Genomic DNA, 27,911 nt, shown 5'->3' with positions numbered 1-27,911 from the left:
CGCATATTCTGCCTCCCTCATAATACACAAACATCTTCACACACAAACATTCTGCTTTACTCCAGAGCTTCTGTTCACACACACACACACACACACACACACGCACAACATCATAAGTGCCTCCAGAGGAAGGATTCTGTTAGAAAAACAAATACAATGACACACAAAGGACACTTTTGTTTTCACACAGTCATATTGATTCTCAGTTCCTGATTCACCTGACAACCAACTTATTAATCTCCTAAAACCAACAAACACTAATAACTCATATCCAGCCAACCGTAACATCACATCACTTCACCAAGTACTCAAGTGCAAAAACAGGGTAGCTATTAAATAATCCTTTTAAAGGACAGTACTGCAAAACTTAACTGTATTCAGGCAGTAGTAGTTACAGAAAAAGTACTATTCCACTGAACTGCAACTGCTGACCTATAGTTTAGTGTTTCTTTCAGTGAGGTTGGTTTGATTTGCTTAGTCCAGTATTATTATTTACATAATACCAGTACAGTTATAACAGCTGTGTCAGATATCACTCCCTCACTCCCTATATAACACTCAATAGTTTACTGTATACTGAGCAGTAAATTAAGATTTAGGACACTTATGGATCATCATTATTTTGTTTCATCATGTCACATGACTATGAATTTTAAAGTCTATTGAATGTGCCACATCGCATTGTGGGGTGAAAGTAGTGTGCATGCCATGGATCCTTCCTATTTCACTTTATTGTGTCATTTTATTCATTGTCTTTTGGGGCAATATATAGAGCATACATTTCACACTCAGAGTTCAGTCACTCAAAATAGTAAATAAAGGGCTGTCATTTTCATTCTCTGTCTACTCTAGTCTATTTTCCAGGAAATATGCATACTATTTCCAGTTATCGATTGCATCACACACTCGTTAGAAGTTAAAGAAAGAGTTCCTGCTGTTGACGTTGCCAACATCAGAGAGGAAAGGCAGAGATCAGACTGAAACCACACACACACAACCATATTAACACACCCTGCACTGCTACTGCATGGCTCTGCACAGCCACCACACACACCATTACAAAAACATAAGAGAAGTTGTCCTTTATAAAAAATATTCTTTATCACATTTGTCACTGTCAAGATATATCATGAACATTTTTTATTTTGACAAGATACTTTGACCATGATGTCATATTTCCATAACAACTGAAGTTTGACATTATATTATATTTCTGTAACACTTGCATTTTCCACCATTAATTTATAATTCATTCATATTTTTGAAATTTGACCATAATAACAAAGTTTTGACTATATTGTTATATTAACACAATATTTAAAATTTTGATCACAATTTCATACTTCCATAACATTTGCATAAATAAGGTTTTGACCATGTTATGATTATGGAACTAAATTTTGACCATAACGTTATGGTCATATGTTTGTTAAAAAAAAAAAAAAAGGAAGTTCTAACTTTGATACACCTTCATAACAAAGTTTTGACAATAATTTTGAGGATTTATGACAACACAAGTTGTGAACATAATATTATTGTTCAATGATAAATGGAGTTACAGATTCTTTACAATAGAAAATCAAGACCATAACAATATAGTGCCATTCCCATGCATGCAAATCGCAACATGTAAACATTGGAGATAATTTCCCTTGATATTTAACTTCTTATAGTACAGAGCAGGCAGAGCCTATGCATGCCAATGTTAAAGACCACAGACTCCCTTTTTAAAGCCTGTCACTTACATCCATATGAACTGATCAACGCCTGACACTAACATGGTCATTTAAAGTCACCCCAAGACATTTACTTGCGTACAAAATAGTAGTATGTATATTTAAAAAAATATATTGGACAATAAATAGTAACACCTTTTTAAAACAATTATAAGGTTTTAAAACCCATTTCTAGTCTAGTCTAGTCCAATGATTAAGAAATTACTGTTTAAAGCAAGACTATGTAAGTATAGAAAGAAGAAATAACAATCTTCCTCTAACAAATGAAACGTTTTGTTGATAAGTAATAAAAGACACCCTTGTTCCATTCAGTACACCGGTCTGGAATGACTAGTAGCTTGGCTAATATTAGCTAATGTTAGCAAACTTGAGATAGCTTGGATATCACTGTGTGACTGACAGTTTATCAACTTTATGGCTCGTTTCTACTTGTGCCACTGTTACATTACATTTTGGCAATCACCATTGTCCCTTATCTGTCACTTGGATTCAGAAAAAGTTACTTAGTCTCACTTTAAAGTTAAAGCTAAAAATCCTACAGTATGTTAAGTCTCAAGTCCCTGGAATTAACATAATGATGAACAAAACACTGTGGAATGTTGGGAGTAGATTTGTGTCTTAATCTGAATTATGGCTGCAACTAACAATCGTTTTCATTATCGATTAATGAGTCGATTATTTTCTTGAGTAATCGATTAGTTGTTTGGTCCTTAAAATGTCTTAAATGTCTTCTTTTGTCCCAACCAACAGTTTAATGGTTTAAGACTAAAATAAACCAGAAGATATTCACATTTGAGAAGCTGGAACAGAGAATTTGGACATTTTTTTAATAAAAATGACTGTGAATGATTAACCAAAATAGTTGCAGATTAATTCAATAGTTGGCAACTGATTGACATACTAATCATTGCAGCTCTAATCTGAATTTTCATAGCATGGATAACCCCCTAATTTAGATAATGGGTTAATAACACTGAAGTAAATACTTGAGTAGGTTTGTATAACACTGGTGCTTGTACAGGTGCATTATGACATATGATAAACACATTGTAAGCCAGTTGAGGACAAAGAAACATTTTATCATCAGACAAGTCATCAAACATCAGCAAATGCATAAAATGTATAAAGACAGTAATTTTACAGCTGTGCCATAACTGTTCAACCATCTAATTTAGCATGTCGTGTTCATGCACTGAAAAGAAAAAAAAAAGAGCTATCATGCACTCAGGATGTGGTAAGCTGTAACACATACACACGATTTCAAGTAAAGTGTTACCTGAATCTGTTCTCATACTGAATGCCCTGTACTGCACATTTTACCTCACAGGGTAAAGTTACTGTCAAAGTGTTGTAATTGCAGTATTTTTGGGTTGTTTGTGAAAAAAAAACTGTGGATGGATTAGTTCAGAAGATAAACGGATTCATAATGAATATTAAAGTGTCCCAGTCTGCTGCCTGATTATTATAAATAATATAGTAAGTTTCAGCTTCTAATAAAACAATTTTAGGATGAATGAGTGCCAAATTTCTGCTTATTAGAAGAGAAGCAGTATACAGACACAGATACAGATGCAATGCTGCTGCAAACTCTGCTTTACAGCCTACCATTACATTAAATTATTAATTAAAGGAATACTGGCAAGTTTTCCTCCTACAAAGGTTCGGGTTCCCAAGGTGGATATTTCCTGCAGTAAAATATCCTGGTCAATAATAACCCCCCGATGGACAATGCCCTTTTCTCAATCTCAAATCTCCAATTTGTGCCTATGTCTACAGACCGTTGAAATGTAAACAGGGCATTTACAGCGACAAAGTGAATGTCAGATTCATGTTAAGCTCTAACACTGAGTTGTATCCAGAGCTCAGTGAAATCACGTGGGAGAGTAAAGAAAATGCTTTTGCTCAAATGCCAATGAAATACAATGTAAACACAGCTGGGTGGGCAGCAGGCACTCATCGTGGTCGCTGCCAGATTGAGCCTTACAGGCAGGCTAGTTGTGATTGGTCTCTTGTGCGTTCAGTCTCCAGTCATGCTCAGGATGCTTTAGCTTAGTCTGGGAGTCAGGCTTGTCCTCTGTCTTAATCCTGCTGCCCTGAGGCCTCTGCTAACACAGGTCCTGATTGATCCTTTAATCATTTTAACTGGTGCTCCTCAGTCTCTTCAATCTTCTCTGTCTTTAGGCTCATCTCTTCCATTCCAATCACAAAGCTGGGCTTTCCATCACTGTCTGCACATTTATCGGAGTGTCTGTTATTTTGCACAGTTAAAGATATGATGGCTTTTTCATCAGTCTGTGTGGTTAAAATACTATTTTTGCTGGTGGCATCTGTTTTTAGAGTGTTGAGTGTGCTGGTGTGTGTGAGCAGTGTCACCGTCGGGTGGCCGTTGTTCTCGTCAGTGGCGACTTCATGGGAATCCGTAGCGGGGATGGCGGGTCTCACATTGCCACGGCGACAGCAACAACAAAGTATCCTGACAACGGGTCGGATTATGGCCCTGTGCAGGCCACGGCGAGCGCTTTCGCTGACGAAGCAGTAGAGAGCAGGGTCGGCCACGCAGTTCAGAGTGGTCAGCAACAACGACAGGTGGTAGTAGTTAAATATTCCTGGGAAATAAGAATACAGGACATGTGGTATAACAAAGCAGTTTTCATTATTATTGCCAGGATTACTTTGTAGACAAGAAACTGCACCTGCGATGAAGTCGCAGTTTCGCTCCATGATGGTGCGAACCAACAGGAAGATGTGGTATGGGGAGAAGCAGACGAGGAAGATGAGGATGGTACTGCTGACTAACTGCCTGATCCTCATCTTCTGATCCGGCTGGGTCCCTGCACTCCGACCCACAGCACGAAGGACGCACAGGTAGCTGATCTGCATAGAAAAAAGACAATTGGAAACCTCTGTTCCTCTTGATGTTGTCTTGATGACATTATTTATTTAAATAAAACTCAACCTCATGTAACTCTGTTTCCATTGAGTAATCTCCCCCCATCTTCTTCCCCTCTTAAACAACCTTCATATCTCCTCTAGTAACTCCAGATCTAACATTTGTTCTGAATGAAAAATGTGTTCAGAATAGTATTGACTGATCAATTTTAAATGCAATTAAAATGCAGTAAAATGTCATTGCATGAATAGTTTTTTGATCAACTTTGAAAAAATATATTTCAAAAGCAGTTTTCTTACCGATAGAATGGCCAGTGGGAACATGAAGCCAATAGTGAAGCGGTAGATGTTGATTGGATACTCCCACTCCTGCATGGGGTAGTGCTCAAAGCACACTGATTGGTTCTTGCCATCTTTGCTCAGTACTTTATGGCGGAAGAAAACCACACCGACAGCTATCTCCTTTAGCCAGATGATGCCACTTACGAGCCACGCTGCATTCATAGAGCGCAGAGAGGTGAACCTGCAGACAGGGATGAAAAAAGAAAGTTAACACTAGAACCAACAGTATACCGGAAACCGCCAACGTATTTACCTGTGCACCTGGCTACCATATTTCTAACGCTAAAAAATGTACTCTGTCTTTGTATTAAGGCATTGTCTTCACAAAGGAATGTCTCAAGTCCCGTTGTTTTATAATCTAAGTGTCTTTAAGAACACTGATCACTTTGCATGGCCGTCAGTATAAATCAGTCTAAAATGACACTGAAAATGGGTATTAAAAGGAAATATTTGCATATTTTGGTGGTGTTATATTGATTGATGTTATATTGGTGATATTATTATAAAACAACATTAGTGTAGTAGTGATTTTCAACCCAAGTGAGAATATAGACAAGACAATCTGCATTCACTTGGAGGAACAGTGGTGATAAGTTTAGGGAGTTTGCCATGTGTGTGCATTCTCATAATAATGTATCAGAATTACCTTAAAGGATGGACTACAGCCAGGTAGCGATCCAGACTGATACAGCACAGGAAGCCAATGCTGATGTAGATGTTCTCATAGAGAAGGAAGCCACACAGCTGACACAACCATTCCCTATGACTCCAATTATCATCCTGAAACAACACACATACTGTACATGAAACTGCACTATAGGTAAATGAAACAAGGCAATATGTTGGTAAAAACATGGATAAAAGAAGATGAAACAAGACTGAATTGAAGAAAACTAACTATACAGCTGGAACGACAACACCTTCTGCGATGATAGAACATTTCCAAAAGTTAGCAAATGAGCCTACAGTGTTGGACCGGTTTAGATCACCAAAAAACACTTTTTTATTCACATATATATTATGGTTTATGGCTCAGTGAGCTGCATGAAAGTGCTGCGTCTTAGCTGAAATACACAGATGTGTATGACACAATGTGTGGAATATGTGTATGACACAATGAAGGGGTGGTTTTAGTTTACCTGAAAGATGTACTGGAGCCACAGCGGTAATGATGCCAGGTATAACAGATCAGACACAGTGAGGTTCATTAAGTATACTCCCAGCTCATTCTTTTGCTTCAGCTGCAGTGCAGCGTGGTACAGAGAGTACAGGTTGGAGGGAACACCAATCTAGAATCAAGAAGATCATTAATTGTGATTATTTCGATTCTCTGACTCCAGGAAATTTTCTTCAACACTTGCCTCCTTTTAATGACTTGATTACCAAAGCACATATTCTGCACATGGTGACTATGGCATGGTTAGGGTTGTGGAAATATCAAGTTTATGGTAAATAAAGTATGGTTAAGGTATAGTTAGGCAAAGTTTGGGGAAAGATTGTGGTTATGGTAAATGCAAAATCCAATGTTAATTGCAGGTCTTTGATGTATGGTGAACTCTGGTACTACAAGAACATACTACACAAACTATCCACCATCCTGACTTCATACCCTTACTTTCCATCTTGCTAAATAAAGGACACACACTTCCTTCACTTAAACTGAACACCAGCATTAGATGTAAATTGTGAGACATAAACAGACACATTAAAACTTAGATTCATGGCTAGGGGTAATTTAGAATCTCCTGTTCACCTTTGTACTGTTGGCGGAAACGGGGCTGCAAGAGGAAACTCAAACACACACAGTAAGAACCTCCCACAGAAGGGCCTCATAAGGTTGACTTTATGACCTCCTTTCTGTGAGGTAACACTGCTTACCACAGAGACATTTCTAATTCAAGACATGACAGTTTTCTGTGCCATGCCAACCTCAAATTGGAAACATACTTTTTCCTGTTAGCCATGCACTTTCATAAAGTATTCAAACACCTCAACAGTTTTATCAGGCATTCAATAAACACACACTTACCAACAGTACGAGGATATACACACAGGAGAAGAGGTACTGGTGGATTTCATGGCCGATGGTGCAGTTAATGCCCTCTTCAGACATGATGAAAATCATTGCACCCCACTCTCACACACTACTTCACCTTAAAAATGCACACATTAATGTTCTTATGTGCATACATGGCATAACAGCACCCAACCACAAATAAATCTTCATGTTGGCTGGAGCACTCAGTAGTGGTTTAAACTTGTCTCATCTGGTTGAGACTTGTCTTCTCTGATTAGGCAGTCCACTTTCATTCAGCCACTCTGGAACACAGAAGAATTAAGAGTATTAAAACTTTTTTTGGAAATCGAAAGTGTTCATAGTTGTTCAGAACGGCTACACTCAAAAGCAAAGTGAAATGTCAGCTGTCTTGGGGGGTGGGGGAGGGGGACCAGGGCTGCACAGTTGGTTTCAGAAAGTTACAAAAATGGTCAGCCCCAGTCCCCCTCAAAGGTGCGGTGGAGGGGGTTTCTGAAGCTATTCTACCATCCGACAAACAGTTCTGATGGAGTATACTGGCTCCTCAAAGCACAGCAGTGCTTTGAGCTAAATGCTAATATCAACATGTTAACATTCTCACAATAACAAGGTCCACATGCTAACAGGTATAATGTTAACCTTGTTCACCATCTTAGTTTAGTGTGTTAGCATACTAACATGTGCACTGGTCATAATCCAAAGTATTGTATTAGTATTGTATAAGTATTGTAAATTTTGACCTAATGGTGGCACTAAAGGAATAGTTATTTAGATAATTCACTAAAAAACATGCCTGTCAATGTGATAGTGGCACTAGAGGAAAAGTCAAGGGATTAGCAAAGTCAGTAGGATTCATCCTGTGATCACCATGAATGGCTGAAGCAAATTTCATGGCAATCTATCTGGTAGTTGTTGAAATGTTTCAGTCTGGAACGAGTGAACTGACAGCTCGACATTGCCATTCATAGAGTCATGCTACTAGCATGGCAAAAAAACTGAATTGCCTGAATTATTTTAAAATCACGTGACAATATTCACTCAGTTCAGCTTAATTTAAACTTTTCTCTGTGAGACTGTGGGATCTTAAGTGCAGTAACACACTGACTTCCTGTTGAAACGACAACTGCATCCTGTTCCCATAATTTCCATTGAACTACTGGTGATTGTGTCAGTGCCTGTCATTAGAGAACTAGTTGAGTCAGTTATTTATTTGCTGTTATTAGCATGTTCACGAGCAGTGACGTACAGGCCAGGCTGTCCCTGACTGGACACACAGATGACGCAACCTTTCTCAACATGTTATGATACAGTGTTAAAGTCTAGAAAATCTTTTATATAATTAGTTTTTTTTTTAAATTAGAGATGCATAGATTGTGAAACGGCTTTTGCAAGCTCCCACTATAAAACAATAAATTAAAAAATTTGCACCATCCAACCTTGGACTCTTATTATGAACAAAGAAAAAGCCTTATATTATGACTCAGAATTACTCTCACAGGCTGCCAGCCCACATTACAAGAACAGTCACACTGATGAAGTGTGAGTGAGAGTATGAGTGTAACTTTTTGAATGTGGAGCACAGCATATGTTGAAAAATAATATACTCTCCATGTACATGCTCAGCGAAATTCAACAAGGGAAATAAAGTTAGGAATGAATGCTGACTTAATGCCATATGAACAGAGCACAGAGACCAGACTCACCTCTATCATATATGATCCATATACAGTGGTTAGATTATAGTAGTAGAATACTGATGTTTAATCTCCAGACATCCAGACCTGATGGTTGCCTTCTGGCTAAAATCTGCATTGGTGCTACAGAGAGCTGCAGCACCCTTCATCTACCCTGCATTATTACAACAGAGCCAGCAGTGTTGGCCAATAACAACTCCTCCATCCTGCATCTATACTGTATCATTACGTTAGTAGTAGCGACTGTAATAACAGCTACTCATGCAGCATGATCACAAGATAACAAGAGGAAGCTCACATACTGATTTAATCAGGTGTTTGACATGCTGTTATAATGGTGAGAACGTGCATATATTTATGTAATGTGAATGATCTGCTATTGAATGTACCTTTTCCCTTTTAAAGATATTTTTATCTAATAATGCAACTTTGTCAGAGTATCAGCTTGTATTTAGAAAGCATAATATCACTCTACTGTTCCAGTGAATATTTAAAATTATATTATTGTAGACTCAGAGAAGAAGCACAGCTGTGCAGCTTTATTTATTAATGTTAGTCAACATGGATACTAAGTATCTCTCAGGTAGGAACAAAAGTGTGTGTGAAAGTTAAAAGGCTCAGATCAAACTGGCTGTACTTTATGGAGTGCCCCAAGGTTCTGTGCTAGGCCCACTTTCATTTTCTTTTTATATAAATAGTTTAGGTGTTGTTTGGGCTGGAATTCTCACTGTTATGCAGATGATGTGGTTTTATTATTAATAGATAGGGATCTTCTCACTCACTTCATAATTTCCAGTCTTCTGCTGACTAAACTAAGTTAATGCTACCATAGGAAGATGTCTACAGACTTTATGGATATTGTTACAACTCAGGGGAAGACAACAGAAGTTGTTACCTGTTACCTGGGTAAATTAATGTCTTTGTTTTAAGCAACATGTTGAAGACCTTGTGGAGAAACTGAGATAGAAGTTAGGGTTTTCTTTCAGACACATGTACTGTTTTTCAGCACAATGTATCCAAGTGTTGGACTCTGTTTATCACAGTAGCAGAGGTTTGTTACCGCATTAAAATAACTCACACATCATTGGGCTCTGTATTCCAGACTTGTCTGGCTCTCTCTGTCCATACATCAACTGAGTCACTGGTATATTTTTATTTATAAAGCAATTCTGGACAAAGTTCCATCCTATCTCTGCAAGCTTACAAAAACGGCTTAATGTTTTCTTCTTCAGCCACTCTGAATAGTCTGCCAAACTGTACTACACTAGCACTGCACCCAGGAGGCGTATTTAACAACTCTGACCACATTGACTCGCTCATAGTGGCTTCTTTTTACACAGTTTATATTAAATACTTGCTATTGTTTGCACTTTGTACATAACAGTCATTCTACTGTATATTATACTATTGATTGGTTCTGTCCATACTGTACATATTATATTTATATTACTTACAAAGCTGTACTCACTCATACTGCACATTTTGTATATAGGATATTATTAATATTGAACATATCATAGTTACATCACTTTATTTAATACATAATACTTTATTATTCCTACTGATACTTAAATATAGATACAGTGGGACAAAACAAGCAACTCAACTTTGCTGCTTTGGCTGCTCTTAATTTTGCATAGAACAAAATCACAATAAACTTTGGCACACATGTCTACAAGCATAAACCACATAGTGCACATAGTTTATTTTAGGTCATTCACAGTCATTTTGAATATCAACAACCTCAGGCTATACACTGTGCATTCCTTACATATAATTTAGTTGACATATAGTTTAGAGTTTTGCATGTGCATCTGGTCATCCAACCCTCTGTTTGCTCTGCTTCTCTTATACCAGCAACAGAAAACTAACATTTGAGTAATCCAGCAGAAAGTCACTGTGGCATCTTTTGAATTTTGTTATCTTGTTTTATATTTCTTTGACATTTAAATATGAAAAAGTCATGGCTGTAAGCTTGTGATTCTGGCTTTTTCTTCCTCTTACTGTGCTGTATGTTTCAGGTACAGGGATAGTAGTCAGTGACATTGTATAAATGTACACAAAATGTCTAAGTATTTGTTTTGAGTGATGCTGTTAGAATAAAGCAGTCAATGAAAAAGAGCTAGATTTATGAATAGCATCTAAATGCAGGCTTGCTTCCTTCCTGTGAGTTCCAGCTCAAATGTAACTCAGAGTCAATGGACAGTGAAGCCTCTGAGTATAACCTACACTATATTTCTTTGCTTTGGCATCCCAACATCTTCAGAATGGCTCCATAATAACATACTATAAAACATTTTAGAGCCACTTTAACACAACACACATAAACCACAAGCATCATCTATCTTTCTCTCTCTCTCTCTCTCTCTCTCTCTCTCTCTCTCTCTCTCTCTCTCCGTCTTTCCTTCTGTAAGACTTTCTGTCTCTCTCGTCTTCCTCAATAAACCGCAGTCAGATTGAAGAACAACTGGATGTACTGTACTGTGCATTCCTTAAGAGTCAAGCTAACCCATGTTATTGTGACTTGAATACATTTGAAAGTAGGAATTGTGATATTTCCTCTTTTGAAAAGGATATCTGGTCTTCACACCTGCACCTTTACCTGTTGATCATGTGTGATTGTGCATCCAATCGGATTTTAAAAAATGTCTAACCACGGCCAACATAACATAACATCAGTCATCTGGTTGACACACTAACGTCCTTAAAACAGCAAAAACAAGCATTTCACACCCAGACTGAAATGTTTGATTTGTACAATCAGTTTGATTAACAGATCCATGTGATGGTGGAGATGTACATCAGCAGGGTCATTGACCATACCATAAACACCGATGTGTCTGTATACACTGTGGATTCTGTTCTGCAGATTGATGTCACAGTGTCAAATGATAATGAGTTTACAGTGGAGCTACACACAGTAGGTGCAGTGGTCTAAGGTTCTGCCCTCAGTTTGGAGAAAGGCATACTGGGAGGTTTTGAGCAATGTCTAAAAATAGGAATGCAATGATACAACTTTTTCTCTCCCAATAAAGAGTACCAATCCAATACCAGTGTGCTCTTTTCACAAAATTCAATTAAAATCCTCTCCAGACATGTTCTAAGACATATAAAAATAATTGAGTATTGGAATAATAATTTAAGTCTGATGAAGCTTTTACACAAGAAATTACCTGGTCAAAATTATTCAAATTACATCTCTTTCTCTGTCATTGAAAAAAACCCCACTTCAAGCACTTGACTGATAAGCAAGGCAACACGAAGGTAACACAACCAACAGTCCTGCATGCAATTCCATTTGAAGTTGAATGTTCTCCCCAAACAGGACATCACTTTCTTTTCTCACTCTTCATCTAAATCACTCATCATCAGTGAGCAGCCAGGCTTAATTAATAATTAACTCTGTCATGGCAACTGTGTTTCCAGGAACCAGCTAAGGACCAAGTTTACTATCTGTGTGCTATCTCAATTTATCCTTATTATCCTAGTGAGTTATATTAGCAAACACTGCACAAGGAAATTATTTCACTTTCAGAGTTCCTCAATGACATTTATGTCAAATTACAATAAGACAAACGGGCAAATATTGATTATAACCAAGTTGTACCTAATGTTTGGGGCCGGCTAGACTGACAGAAGGTCAGCAGGATGATTTGCTTTGATAACAAAATAAAATATTGTATTTTTCTCTTTTAGTGTAAATGACTGACAATGATTTGACCTTTCAGCAAATGCTATTGCTTGATATTACAGGTTAGGAATGGACCAGTTCCATTGAACCTTTTGATCAGACCCACTAGACTTCATTTAATGGATTTGCTGAATTTATTTAAATTCCATTGGATCTGGATATTTAAATCCCATTAAACCCCTTTGACCCCTCTTACAGCTCCCATTGTACACCTGGCCATTTAAGAAGGAGGGGGGGGGGCTGTCTTTGAGTTGCCTCTCAAGACACACAGTAATCGTGAGCAGTACACCCATCAGCCACAACACACAGGAAGGAAACTGATAACACATGACATAGTGTGACTTTGGCACTGGTGTGATGCATGCACACAGCTTAAGGCATCAACATTTTTTTTAGGTCAAAACCAACAAAACCTACAGTAGATGTTTACATGCACAAGATAATAACTCGTCTGCAGAATATAAGTGATATTAACTTTTAAGTTTTGTTAATAGTTGACCAAGACATAGATCGTGCAAACAGACCAAACAAAACAAGCTTAATTAATTAATCAGCAGCAATCTGGATTTCTATCTTACGTAACACAGAATAATATTGTGTACTCTTTGGAGGAACCCTGTATCAATATAAAGGTATAGATGTCATTCATAATAATAACTTTAGGGGTGCTCCTTAATATCTTAAGTACTGTACTGTTCATGCTGTTCTCAGGAAACTAATTTTTCAAATGGCCAGGATAGTTACTGGCCTTTTGTTTTGACCCCCAGCAACAAACTACCAGACTGTAACAGACGCTGCTCACTGTGCAGCTGTAAGATGTGGATGTACTAAAGTAATTCAATCACATGAGTTTATTTTGGCCTGGATGCAGGTTAATGTGTGTGTGTGTGTGTGTGTGTGTGTGTGTGTGTGTGTGTGTGTGTGTGTGTGTAGTGTGTATGTGTGTATGAGTGTGTTATGTATACAGTGCAGGGCAGATGATTCTTGTACAAACAGTTTACAAAAGTAAAATGAAAAACAACCATATTGTCTTATCACATCAATATGCTATTACGTCATGGCTTTAATGGGCCCTGGAAATCCCTGTACCTTTTTTCTGTTTCTCAAAATGTGTGTCCTGAGGCATCTAGAGGAAAAGGAAAACAATGACTGACCCTATGTTTTACGCACGCGAACATTTAACCTCAGTAAAGTCAACAATACAAAATGTTTATTACAAAAGGAGGAGGTTGGGGTGGTGGACGGAGCTCCGTCAGCAAACAGTGCTGAACGTGAAGGTATCAGCAGAGGGAGAAGTGTCAGCTTGTAATGGCTGTGCTGTATACCTTCATGAATATAAACAGCTGTGGATGAGCCACTCATTGTGAAGCATAAATGAAACGGCTGATGCTATTCAACTGATACAAGCACAAATTCAATGCTCTGCCTGAAATGTTGTTTATTGGCCTAAACAGTTTTTAAATTTATGTGTTTGCTTACTGCTGGTGAAGAGGTGTATACTTCAGGAAACTCACATACCAGTAAAACAGTTGCCTTTTTACACATCCAGCAGACATGGAGTAACATTAGCATTAATTTGGAGTGAATTTAAGTCCAATATTCACTCTGCTTTTTGCTCTGTTTTGGTATACCCCAACTTATGTGAAAAATATTTGGCTCTTTAGCTGCTAAATGCTCCACTATGTTCACCAGCTAGTTGCTAACTTTCTTTGTTTTTCACTGATGACACTGATGAGAGAGTGAACCTATGTATACAGTAAAGTTATGGTCTGTAAAACTGAAACAATGACCTGAAAGATATTCCAGGAACTGTGATATTTCTCTGTGGGCTCATCACTATGAGCGATCCCTTTCAAATTATACATAGTCATTTGATCTATTGTTAATATAAAAATATTGATTATAGCAGCTTTAAAGTTAAAAGGATTGGCATTTCAGTTGCCAGAACAGAAAACGGTCCCTGTACTCATGTTTTTCTTTCTATCTTTAATTCAGAGAACATTCTGTCTCACAGCAGACCTAACCCTAAGCTGCACAAACATTCCTCAGATCTAACCCAAATTTCAGCCTAACTTTAAACCCAAACCTTAAGTCTATCTTAATACTGACACTGTAACCCCACTCGTAACCTCAGCTCCAAACCTCACTCCTCACCCAGAAATAACCAAGAATTAACTTGAACAAACATGTCCTGACTATAGAGTTTCCTCCTGACTTTAGTCATGTTGTTCCTACAAAGACTAAAGTATAAGAGAAAGCACATATGTGGGGAGATGTGTTGGAGACAGCCCAGAGCACTTGCTGATCATTGATCCATTGATAACAGAGTATTGGTGAGTGTGTCAGGCTGGTTACTCCAGTATTTACATGCTTCTAGAGTCCACATGTAGCTCAGCACTAAGTTCAGCACTAAGTTTTAAATTTCCACAGTTTTGTCCTCTCATTACAAATTATGCGAACTGCAGAAAGAATATGACCCTTTCCAGATCTAGTTATCACCCACTTACAGTGGCCTAAACCCGGCATGCATGGTTGCCAGACTCATGATAAAAGAAGCCAGAATTGGGTCAGTTGTTGGTGTTAGCCACAGTTAGCCCGAGTAAATTGCTAGCTAAAGCTTATTCTGCACCCACAAATCCCTCGTCTAATCTGGCAGCGATATATGATCCAGAGCAAATATACATAAGCACACTTGCCTGGCTACTGGGGAATATTCCCAACTTTTTCTTTCAGTTGGGAATAGGCGTCCTTAGATGGTCTCTACTCTTGTGTGTATGTAGTCAACTGCCTGCAAAGTTGCACTTTATTTACTCATTTGCCATGTACAGACAAGCATGGACTCCTCATTGTGTCCAATGGTTTCAAATGGATATATCCAGGACTGTCTCCCAAGCACTGGATGAGACAGTCCCAATCTTTTCTCTTAGCCTTTGTCAGATCATACAGCCCAGTATCCCTAGGAATTACATCTAAGATCAATGCCAACGTTCAGTGCCAATGCAGTAAGTAGTCTGTCCTATGTGGTGAGGTGGAAAGTAAAGGTGTGGAGGTCGGGGTGGTGCATAGGCATCAGACTTTTGCATTTTGTCACAGACCTGAAATGAACATTCACTTTTTTATTAACCATACCCATGACCTTTCCTTAACCTTAACCACAGTTGTGCATGTATTGTATAAAGAGAGAATTTTGAAATTGTTGCCATTGGAATTTTTTTTTTTTAAATTGGCAGTCAGCATGATCCAGGGTTTTGCAGAATCGTCCTCTACGTCTTGCCTAGCAATAGGTTTGTATCATATGCTACTTAAGTGTTCTAGCAAGAGTTATTCACCTCTCATCTATACCTACAACTGTTGATGACTGTCATCTTCAGTAAGATTTGTCTGTCTGGTTTGACTTCCTGTCTCATAACCGCCATGAGCCTTACATAAGCAGCCCTATTCCTGTCCACACACATTACATTGTGAATATTATTTACACATTTTATAACCAGAGATGACTGGTAGATACAGAGGTAGGTAAAATATGACATCTAGTACCTAAGCATGATGACCGCAGTGTGATATACCCAGTCTCTGTACGAGGGTCCAGTTCTTCTAGTAAACAAACAGGGTCTCTGAGTATAACTCTCATCTTAATTAATGCTCTCAACACTAGGATCAATAAGTTAACAAATTACCCTGTGATCAGTACCTTAACTTATTTCCCTAAGGCTGCTGGAACACCATTGCTGCTCTGTCATCAGTGACCCTGACAGCAGTAACCGTGGCAACAGCAGTAAGTTGTAAATCAGGCACCCATAAGGGTCCTGCCACTGCTACAGGTAACATACTAATATCACAGCCGTCCATGTAACTGTGTCCCGCTGCTCTCACCTTTACCTTCATCAGTAACATCATCAGCATCATTATCCTTGTTCCCATTATATAACTGTATTTGATTATAATTGTATAATCAGTCTTCTTTCACAGAACTGATACTACTGGTTTTGATTGGCTGAGACACTTTTTAAGTCTACAAAACACGCAGCCTTTGTAATTACATAATTTTAATTATGTCTTTTAGAATATAGTGAAGTGAATTTATAACTCACACTCTGATCTCATAGTGACAGACAAATGTTAAAGCAATAAAATAACATGATGTTAGTAGAACACTCTACATCAGAGCATCACTTTTTGTTACTTGCACTTGTAAACATGGAAGCAAACCAAATGCTTGGTGTTTGTTTTAGTTTGCCAGATCTCTTCACAGTATCAATTATGCCTAAATTCCTGGAATGGGAAGTTAAGTAAAAACACAAGCAGATGCGAAATGTCATTAGTCTTTGGTCTCAGGCACCGTGGTGAGCTCATCATAATGACCTCAATTTTGTCACATGGACCTTGTCCTGCTTCTGTTATATGATTCATATCAAACCACTGTAGTGCATAGTGACAAGTGTGCTCTCACACCCCATCATGAGTAGCAAGCCCACAGTGGTAACATTACCCCACGGTACCACACTGTCATAATGTGTGATTATATAGAAGAAAGAAACTAGCCTCAGCCTGACCTGTCCACACTTTCTTATTACATATGGTGCTAAAACATTTAATTTCCTGCTTGTGGAGAGGGTTGCTTTTACATTGCTGTGGACTTCACTGCAGTCCCCACAAAGCACACACCACAGTCAGACACCACAGTCCTTTTTGTGGACAGCACCCGAGTCAACAAGATTTCTTGGATCCATAAAAAAAAACCTCTTTCAAGCAAACTTAGTGAGAAGATGTTCCTCCTTTCCTGCTGCTGGGGCCTGGGACTGTCTCTCTGCTGTCTCCCAGTCTGTCTACAAAGGGTTAGGGTTAGGCTGTATTTGATTTATTCACCTGGTGGCCATGTTTGATTTATGACACACTCAGGGAGGACAGACAAAAACCAAGGCATAACTGGTCACTGCACAAAAAAAAAAAAGAAAAAAAGGCAAAGTTATCTATCAGTGTCCTTAAAAATGAAAACTTCAGTGTCTAGAAAAATTTAGCTAACTTTAGCTAATGGGACATGGACATAAATGTAACTGATATAACAGCTGCTCAGGCAATTTTTACTGCTAAAGCTGAACCAATGTCTTCTGTTAAATCCAAGTCAAGATGACATCATTTTTCTTAATGCCACTGTAACTAACTACAGTACATGATCCGTTGGCTAAAAACCCCACACAGTCTGTAAATGCTGACAACAGAAGTTGCAGATGAGTTGCAGAGCCCACTGGCTTCTGTCATACACTCCAGAAAAGTTTTGCTTCCAAAACGAGAGACAAATCGAAAAGTTAACAAGAAAATGACTGGTTAGTGATAATGTAGCTTAAACCTGCATTAACAGATTTTTTGGCCACTTGGGGGCAGCGGAAACAAGTGACAACAGTGACATATAATAACACTTTAAGTTTTTAAAGCTAACTTAGCAAACAGTTGCTCATTTACACATCCAGCAGTTATGGAGCAACATTATCATTCGTTTGGAGTTGTGTTTCTGTCCACCTGATGAACGCAAGTCCTGAGAAAAATATCTGCCTCTTTCAGGTCTGGAATTAAGTCATTTTTAGGGCAAGACCATTTTGGCCTTTGATAAATACAAATTCGTTGGGGCATCGCAGCCAAAATGTAGGGCATCAAGGCCAAAACCAATGGTGCAATAACAATAAGTGATAATTACATTGTATGAAGACAGTATACAATCAACAATTAGGTGTCAGTGTATTGAAAAACAGTACTGAGTTTATTAAAACTATACACTGAGTGTTTGACTTTTCCACAAAATGCTGTCTGACTTTTTTTTTTAAAAATGTGAACAATTCATTATATTAATTGTAACATTAATAACATTATTTTAATGTTAAAATTAAGTCTATAAATGGGATAAGGGTGATCAGAATTAATCTGAATCAGTTTCAACACCTGTGCAACTATTAACATTCGAGTCTGAGATCATGGGAGCAGTCACAAAAATGGCTTAAAACACTTTTTTGCACATCAAACATTAAACACACAGATAAGAAACTTCTCAAGGATAGACTAGGATGATAGCTGCAAGTCATGTAACAGCCGGCAGACTCTCCTGATCTGTCTTAACTGAGAAGTGTCTGCATACAGAGAAATGGATGTGTGTGTGTGTATGTGTGTGCGTGTGTTAACGTCACATGGCGCTGAAAAACTAGCAACCCATCAGATCTCACAGCAAGTTATAAACTCTATGTACATTTATAGTTAGCTAACAATATGCAGCACTATCCTGGCTATGAATGTTAACCACCAAGAATATTTTTGACTGATTACACGTTGGTCTAAAGGTTAGTTTGCATGCACACTCCGCTAATAGCTAAACAATTACTTGTTGGCAACATCAGATGTGCAAAACTGACCCCTACACAGAGTGTTGCATTACCGGTTGTTACTAGCATTAATGTTACTAGGCTAGCGAGCATCTTAAAGTCTGTTTATAGTGAGTGTGTTAGAGTCACTTTAACCAGTTTGTGAAGGCTCGTGTAACATGTTTTTCTGCCACAGAGGAAATAAATTCATGATGAGTGAAATCAAGTCCAAAGCATCTTCCAACATCTATACTGCAGAAATGGTCCTTTGATCCTTCATGATCAAAAAAAAAATCCAAGTGATGAAATGCTTCCTCTCCTCCAGGGAAATCCTCATTTTGTCCAGCAGGTTTTTTATCAGCCTTTAGTTTTGTTGATTTACAATCTCCTTGCTCTCCAATAGATATGAGTCACTGTCTACATATGAGAGAAGGCTGACATGTTTCTTACTATATCATCAACCTGTGTCATATCAATCATGTAACACTTGTTCACTTCAAATGTAACACATGTTGGGTGATGAATACTCTGCTGGTCACTGACAATCTCGCAATAGTAACACATTTAAAGATTGATGCCACGTAACTATTTAAATTTCCTCAAAACAATCTGCTTTCACATCATAATCTCCTAAAATTGGCATAATCTGAACCCTCATCAGGCTACTTACTATTAGTTTATCACAAAGCAATGATCAGATCTGAAAAACACAGGCTTAATCAGATTTCCCTCCATTTCATGACATGAACAATCAACACAATCATCTGGATTCATTCTTTTTATGGCTTAGTGTAAAGGAAAATCAACTAAAATGATATGTTTTTCTCCTGGCAGCTCAGAGAGATCAGACTTCTCAGATGACATAAAATATGATTTGATGCATGCTACATTATCTCCACGCACCCCCTTCACTTGGCTGTTTGAGAAGTGTGTTCATTCAGCAGTGCTCGACCATTGCAGCCAGATGACTGCCTCTGAGGCTGGTGAAAACGCCATTCTGAATGACATCAATGTATTAGTTTGCCTCTTTGATACAGACAAGAATGTACAAAGTCAGAGTGTTTACTAGTGTTATTATTATTATTGGAAGTTATTATTGAAAGGATATTAGGCTACCGCTGATGAGATTTTTTGATAGCTAATGCAATTAACGTTAGGACTCTGGCCACTGTAAGTGAATGTTTTGTGCCAGTAAGCTAAATTTCAATATATTATCAGGCTACAAAAGCATCCAATTACTTATGTTTCCTTCCGACATTTAACAACTCTGAAACAATATTTTGACCATGCGACTCATATCTCATATTTTATGTGCTGTCAAATTGGAAGATATTAGCAAGAGTATAGTCTACAGCCATGCTTGCAACTCACTTAGGAACAGTGGTGCTTTGAGCTGAATGCTAACATGAGCTTGCTAATGTTCACAATGACAATGTCAACATGCTGATATGTCGCAGGTAATATTTAATTCACCAAGGCAAGACAGCCGAAAGCATTTATGTGAGTTAAGTAGCCTATAGCTTAGGTTGATGGGAATATCATTTTTGCAAACAATAGACAAATGAAAATTTTGACTTGATGATGACACTAAATGAAAAGTTAAATAAAGGGATTCCTCCTACATGAATATTTGGACAAAATTCCACGGCAATCCATCCAGTGGGCCTATTTGTTGAGATATTTTAGTTTAATCTACCAAAGTGGCAGACTGGCCGTCCAACATTGCCATCCTTAAAGCAGCACTGCTAATTTGGTTAAAAATGTGCTGAAAACAACAGCTACAGATAGATTTCATCCTGAAGTATACGTTTTGTTATCAGCTTTCAGACACTACTAAAACCCTGCTTTGGACCAAAAACAATTCAAAACTGACAGTGCACATAATTGTGGAGCTAAAACTGGATAACAAACATCACAACAGCCTACTGGTGCAGGCAGCTGTGATATGGTTTGTCCCTGCCAGTAATCAGTAGGTGGTGGTCGGTAAAAGCTTCTATGGTTTTTCTTCTCCTCTTTTACTGCTGAGTGCTAATTGCTATGGTGTTTTTGCACTGCATTTCCCAGAGATCACCTGCCCACAAAACAGCACTGTGATATATTTTCTTTGGGTTTTGAGTTTCTATACATGGCATTCTTTCCTTTTCTATCATTCTATTTATTTTGGAAAAAAAACTAAAATATAAAACATACTGCTTCTTTTTTTAAGATTATGTTTTTACTGTAAGTTTAATTCAAAGCTTGTGTTGTGATTGGATGAGAAAGATCTCATCTGTGTTTAAAATCATAAGTACCAATCTACATGAGTGAAATCACTCTGCTTTCAACTAGGGGAGCTTATTAAATGCTACTAAATGGGGAAAACATGTATGCGACTCTGGATTTATTTGGTGTGGATCTGACAAAGAATGTGCACATTTAAAGCAAAATAATGAGGCAAAAGCAAAGGAAGAATATGAACCTTTTAAAATAACTTGACAATGACAAGATAATTGCCCAATATTAGAGTTACTAGTATCAGGCAATTGGGAAACAATATACAGATATCAAAGATTCCTTTCTTGTCTTGCTTCATATAAATTGATGTATTAAATGATGTATGAAAGAAATGTCATACCTTGGGGCAAACATTTGCTGTCGAGCCCCTATTGACCTTGCCACCTAGCCTGGTTTCAGTCTTCTGAATCACCACCATGTGTTCACTATTTCTGCCAGTTGGATAAACAATCAACCAATCAGAGCTCTGCGGGCAGGATTAAGAATGATGACATCATATGTCCAGCCAGCAGGCTAGCTACATAGCTAAAAAATAGCAACAGAAAATGGCCACAAAAATAGCGACGTGTGGATGACACTGACACTACCATGAAACACTCACATCTTTCAAACTCCATTTCCATACCACAGCCACAGAAGACATTATACTCTGTTTTCACAGGCTGAGTAGTATTCACCATGGTGAGTAAACTGAACTCAAAGTGTAAAATCTGTGGAGTGCCCCTTTAAACAGATTTATAGGGGAATATTTACCATGTGAACACAATAATCTTACATTATAAAAGTATTGAAACTAGTTAACACAGGGACCTTTTACATTGCAGGGCCGCAAGATTGAGTAATGAAGCAGGACTTGTTTAAAAGGTCTTGTCATTTCAGTTTCAGGTGATATTGTACTTTGATGGTGCAAAGTCACTAACAAATGCACAACTAATCAAATTACCACAAACCATGCTCTCTTAGCCCAGTTGGCAATCCAGCTTTTCTCAAAGTGATGACCTACAGCCATATCACAGCAATAAGGCATTACAATACATCAAGTATTGCTTTAATATGTATCATCCATAGAAAGGAGAAAAGTGAATACATTATTTATATGCATCATCTGCTTCTAAATATCCCCATATATGACAATAAATATAATACTTTGTAAATCAATCATGTCAAAAGCAGCCGTAAATGTGATAGGGTGTGCACACATGCCTCAGTATCTTTGCTCCTACCACACATCAGATCCCCGACAATCTTATCTGTAGTGTTCTCCTAATGAGGATGAAAGTCTATCCAGGTTATTCTAAAAAAGATATGAGCTTTACATAAGCCAGATTTGGATCATAATATTTTAGTATCCTGAGTGATGAACAAGCAAAAGAAGCACTTAGTCCAGGTCCTTAGCAGGATTTCCCAAATGTTTTCGTCTAATGCACCATATGGGAGTTGTGTTGCTATTGAATTAGTATTGAAATGAACCATTAACTGTTAGCACTGGGAGGATGTGGCAAATGTGATTAGGATAGCTGACATGTACAGCGTTTGACACTTCATCTTAATTAAATCTTTACTGTATATAATTAATTATTATATGAAGGTGTTAAATGACGTCCCACTAAAAGCCCAGAGACCTACTCAAGGTCTCCTAGGATACTCTCAAAGCCCTCTGGGACTCTAAAAGGACCCTGGAACCTCCTTGAGGACCTCTCCACCGACCACTGGACCCTCTTGTGGCCCTAATGGAGAACTACTCATCTCTGAAGACCCATAAAGGTTCTTCTAGGGACCCTAGAACCCCTTGAAGACACTTGGGACTAGCACCAGGGCATTAGGACCACCTTGTGCCTTTGGTCCCAGGTCCCAGGGGTCCTCAAGGGGGTTCTGTACAGCTCTTATAGGGAGCCCTAGATGATGGAACTCTGTCTTTGAAGGTCCTTCTAAACCTAAACGGTTCAAGATCCTCTCAGGTCTTTCTAGGGAATCCCAGGAGGCCTTTACCGTGACTCAGGGCTTCCTTAGTGTCCTGATGAAGTCCTCAGGGGACCCTTGACTGAAACTCCCCTGAGTACCACTGTGCCAGGACCACTGAAACCTTAAAATCCTGATGGAGATCCAAGGGGTCCTCAAGGGGGTTTCATTGTCCCTCTAAGGAGCTCCAAGGGGCCTAGAGGAGATCTATAAAATGACCCTTGATGTTAGAACTGGGTTTCACTGTTCTGTCCAGGGACTCTGGGACCCCTTTGATGATGGGACTGGGTCTTTTGGGAACCATCTAGGGACTCAGTAACCCTCTAAACAAACCCTAAGACCTTCACCAGGACCACTGAACCCCAATGTGGCTGTGTGGTCAGGGGTCATCAAAGAGTTCCAAGTCCCTAGAAGGACCCTTGAAGACCCAATTCCATCATTAAGGGTCCTTCTAGAGACTCTAAAAACCGGGCACCTCCACCAGGGACATTTAACCCTCTTTTAGGCCCCTAGGACCCTCCTGAGGGCCCCTGGCAGTCCTTGGTCTCTATTTTTAGCACTACTGCCTCAGCTGGATTCTGTATGTAAAGCCACTGACATAACAAACGGGTTTTTTTGCCTTTCTGCTAATGTCTGCAGGGCACTGAGATGGCCTTTTCATGGATGAATGAGGTTAGTGCACACAAAGGACCACTGCACTCTGTCCAACTGGTGCCTGGTGTCTGGGCCTGGACCCAAGGGCAGGCTGTAAGGAGATTCAAAAAGGGTGCCTGAGTTATCCAGGAAGAGCACAAATCAAAAGTAATTACACTGTGATCAACAGTTATTTGTATGGTTGGAGGTGAGCTGCTGCAGTCTGAGTTCTCATCTGGTTGATGCTGTTTTCTATAATCTAGCTATCGTTTGCTTTCTCATTATGTTGTCAAGTCTTTCATACAGGAAGTAGAAAGATCCTATTGACAATAGGCCAATTTGGCATTGTTCTAACCTTCTTGAGTTCTTGTAACGTAAAGTAGACTGAACAAAAGTAAGTAAACAGTTTCCTGGAAAGACTGAAAGCAATGTTAAAATGCAGTGACCCACCAGTTGGTCAGTCATTACAAATTCATATTGTGCAGCCGTTTTGTTCAAACCCACAGAACTTTATTTTAAATTCTAGTGGAGCTCCAAAAGTTTCCAAAGATACCAAATGGGGGGAAATGTTGAAAATAATGCCGAAGACATTTGGAATATTTCATTTGATATGATGATGCAGCCATAAAAACATGGAGTCTTGGATTTGAGCTTCACTCAAGGTCCACTTACTAGCTGTTTCTGAAGCTTTCAGCCTGTAGTTGGTCAAAAAGTTGCAAATAAAGTAAAGGGAACTCTAATTCAGTCTGCAGGTTCTCCTTGTATCTAGTTTAATTGTTTTTTGTATCCAGCACCTGTCCCACTTGAGGTTTTATTGATGTGCACATGACTACTACTCTGTTTCATGTGATTGAAAGCCCCACAAAATATAGTAAGTGACCTTCAGTTAAGTTATTTATTTAAACTAGAGTTTTTAAGGTCAAGAAACAACATTCATGCTCAATCATATAGCTTCACTGAAGTAACAAGCTGATACAACCTTAAAGTTGCACTAATCAATATTTTTAAATTAACAATTGATCAAATGACTGCATAATGTGAAAGGTGTCTCTCATAGTGATGAACTCACAGAGAATTATCACCCAACTCTACAATACCCCTCAGCTCTGCAGAGCATTTTAGTGTCTTTCAGCTCATTGCTTTACAGTCTGGACCTTTACTGATGAGGTTCTCTTACCCCTCTCATTCAATTTGTCTCCAGCAGCACCATCAGGCAGCTGTTTTTAATGAAAATGGTCTGAACACTATCTGCCAAACACCAAAGAGCAGACAGACAAAATTAGCTAATGGGCTAAGTGGAGCATTTAGCAGGAAAACAGCCAGATACTTCCTTTAGGAGTTTATGGAAACCAAAACAAAGCGTAAAGGAGAGTGACCATGAGGTTTATATTCATCAGGTGGACAGAAACACAACTCTGAACAAATACTTATGTTGCTCTGTGTCTGCTGAGTGTGTGAATATGAAACTGTTTGCTATTATGTTAGTCATAACATGTAGTGCTAACATTATACCTGCCAAATATCAATCAATGCAGCTTTAAAGTTGAGGCTTTTAGAGCAAAAAAAGGGAAGTCTGTGTTTCAAAAGATTGAGATTCAATATTTCAACAGATCAGATCTTTAGATCAGAACTCAGGTCTATATAACCAAATTAATTAATACTTTGAGCACTGCAAGCTAAATCCCATTCACGTCCATTGTATTAGAATTATAGCAAAAATCTCTGCAGTGGAGATCCCAAAATCATAGCCAATAACACTCACTGCATGGCTGGGCACCATGTGTAAATATATGCTTGTTTTGTACTTGAAATGAAGTGACCCTTTAAGATGGTCCAGTCATTTATTTGTTTAATCAGTCACTAACTCAATGCTCCTGTCTTCTGAGAATCCATCAAGCATTGACTAAAAAGCATATTTGTGTTTAGCCTCAGATCAGTCGAGTCAGTCATCCTGTGAGTGAGTGAGTGAGTGAGTGAGTGAGTGAAGCAGGCAGAGGTTAACCAGCAATCATCGACATGTCTCTGAAGATCACTCTTCTTCATTATCACAGCGGCACACTGAATACTCTCCAAATGTGACTGTTGTGTCCCAGTTGTGTGACTGGGTATATATTACACCTCTTGCACATTTAAAGTGTTCAAATTTCTGTTTTACTTATTTTTTCTTTTCTTTCTTTTTCTCTAGTTTTTTGCTATACATGTTTCTTTGTCTATTTGATGTTATATTGTTTTATGACTGTATCTTTTTATGACTTGTTGAAATGAAGGGGGGGACTTTGTATAAGCCCTCTTGGCTTCCTTCCTCTCCTGCACAATTTAATATAATTTTTACTGTGAAATATTTTTATTGTAACCTTTGTCAAATAAAAATTACTAATACTAAATACAAATCAACACAGAGTATCTGTGAGGATAAATTTTAAAGTTTTTGTATTCTTATGTCTAATGGCAATACCATAATATTCCTATAATATCACGATAGGAGCCTGAGCTCAATAGAAGTTTAACTAAAATTGCCAGATTTTTTAAATATGTTTGTATCGTATAGCTACTTCTAGTTTGATGTGGATTAACTTGAGGGAAATAAACACACCACAACAGGTGAAAATGAGATTCCTAACATTAAGGACCACTCCCGCTCTACTTCATCAGTCACTGGTAACCCTCTATGAATATTACATGAAGCTCTCCAGTCTATCAACAAGCGAAAACAAGAACTACCATATAAATGCACTGAATCTGCCGCTGCTGCAGCTTTTTCAGCTTTTTCTCCCTCCGCTTCTCAAGCCATATCATTGATGAAGTCCAGTCAGTGATGGACAGTGTTACAGACTCTCCCCAACGGCAGCGCGCTAACTGACAAGACTTAATAGTTCCGATAAATTATTCATACCTCTGCACTAAAGAGCCTATACAGGCATTAAACATGTCCTAATCTCTCACCACGTCTCACTTTACCATATAATACTTAAAAATGTGCGTTTTAATGTTTCATCGCTTTAACGTTTCATCCATGATAATCTACATTAAACAGGAATCACTTCAACTGTGGCTGTGTAAAATCAGTAACAATCTTTGATAAACTAACAAACTACTAATAACAAAACTCTGTTTAATTGATCTGTGGAGGCAGAAACACAACGAGACTGTCTGCTGTGATAATCTCAAGTTCAAACAACACCTCTTTACAAATTTAATGAAGATGACTGCTTACCGACTCTCCGGTCTGAAGGTCTGCATCAAACTGGCCGCGAGCTCTCTCCGCGCGATCTGTCTCTCTCCCTGACGTACACACAAATACACACACACACTCCCACACACACATGCAAATGCGAATGTGTCGGAAGTGTGTGAAAATGATCGTGTTAATACACACACATACACACACACACACACACACACACACACACACACACACACACATATATAGGCTACATATATATATATATGGCCTTTAAGTTCTGTGGTGTATTGAAATCTTACATGGGTCTATAATGACTAACAGCACACCTGAACGTGTTTCAATATGGAAATGATAATATCTAATATCACCCATGACAACAACCTCACCTCACCTTCAGCTTCGTGGAAACTCCCTGGAGTTCCCTGGAGCAAATAACAAAACATTTTTTGACTAGACACCAAAAATATCTTTTTTGTTTCAATTATTTGGAATATTTACTGTTAAATGTCTATATAGGCCTGTATAAAGTACCAGTCAAAAGTTTGGACACACCTTCCCATTCACTTCAGTGAGAAAATGTGTCCAAACTTATGACTGGTACTGGTATTTTTTCTACATCTACTTAAAGCTGCATTCACAGTTTTTTTTTTTATTGTTGTTTATGGCCACTTGATGGGCAGCACATAAAGCTGTAAACATCACTTTTTAAAAACTTGTTAAGGTGGATGTGTTAACAAATAGTTGCCTAGTTGTACATCCAGGATGAGAGAAAGGAGGAACGACACCCAGTGTTGGAGAGATGCTGACCAGGTGTGAAGTAAGGTATACATACACTCCTAGCCATGATGCAAAAAATATTTGAACAATTTACCAACGTTTCGACATGACAGTCTCCTTCAGGGTATTGAGGGACTAACAGCTCAACAGACATTATATAGGAGACAGGACACAGGTGTGCTCTATCACATTTACATAATGTCAGCGGAGCAAAGTACCTGATTCATAAGCCATATAAAAATCACATTAGAGAAGCATGATACGTTTGATTTGATCTTAGGTTATACAGTGTATCAAAAAACATCTCCATACAAATATAAAAAAAACAGCTAAAAGTCTAGAATACATTG

General features: G+C 38.3%; 1 protein-coding gene across 1 annotated transcript; it reads right to left on the bottom strand.

Moving 5' to 3' along the window:
* Positions 1–716: 716 nt before the first annotated feature.
* LOC137199872 (ovarian cancer G-protein coupled receptor 1) lies at positions 717–26,910 on the bottom strand. Its single transcript, XM_067614462.1, has 7 exons — positions 26,815–26,910; positions 6,997–7,286; positions 6,107–6,256; positions 5,614–5,747; positions 4,926–5,148; positions 4,430–4,610; positions 717–4,342 (listed from the first exon to the last, which is right to left on the bottom strand). The coding sequence occupies exons 2-7, from the start codon at positions 7,090–7,092 to the stop codon at positions 3,870–3,872; spliced, it is 1,257 nt and encodes a 418-aa protein (XP_067470563.1). The 5' UTR covers positions 7,093–7,286; positions 26,815–26,910; the 3' UTR covers positions 717–3,869.
* Between the last annotated feature and the right edge of the window lie 1,001 nt (positions 26,911–27,911).

Source organism: Thunnus thynnus, chromosome 16 (assembly GCF_963924715.1).
Source record: "Thunnus thynnus chromosome 16, fThuThy2.1, whole genome shotgun sequence".
Taxonomy (NCBI): domain Eukaryota; kingdom Metazoa; phylum Chordata; class Actinopteri; order Scombriformes; family Scombridae; genus Thunnus; species Thunnus thynnus.
This window is presented reverse-complemented; position numbering and strand designations above follow the sequence as displayed.

Coding starts and splice junctions, on each gene's coding strand:
- LOC137199872 (XM_067614462.1), bottom strand. CDS start 7,092: ATGATTTTCATCATGTCTGAAGAGGGCATTAACTGCACCATCGGCCAT. Junction 5,149..5,613: donor GCTGTAGTCCATCCTTTAAG/GTAATTCTGATA, acceptor CCCTGTCTGCAG/GTTCACCTCTCTGCGCTCTA. Junction 4,343..4,429: donor AAACTGCGACTTCATCGCAG/GTGCAGTTTCTT, acceptor CTTATTTCCCAG/GAATATTTAACTACTACCAC.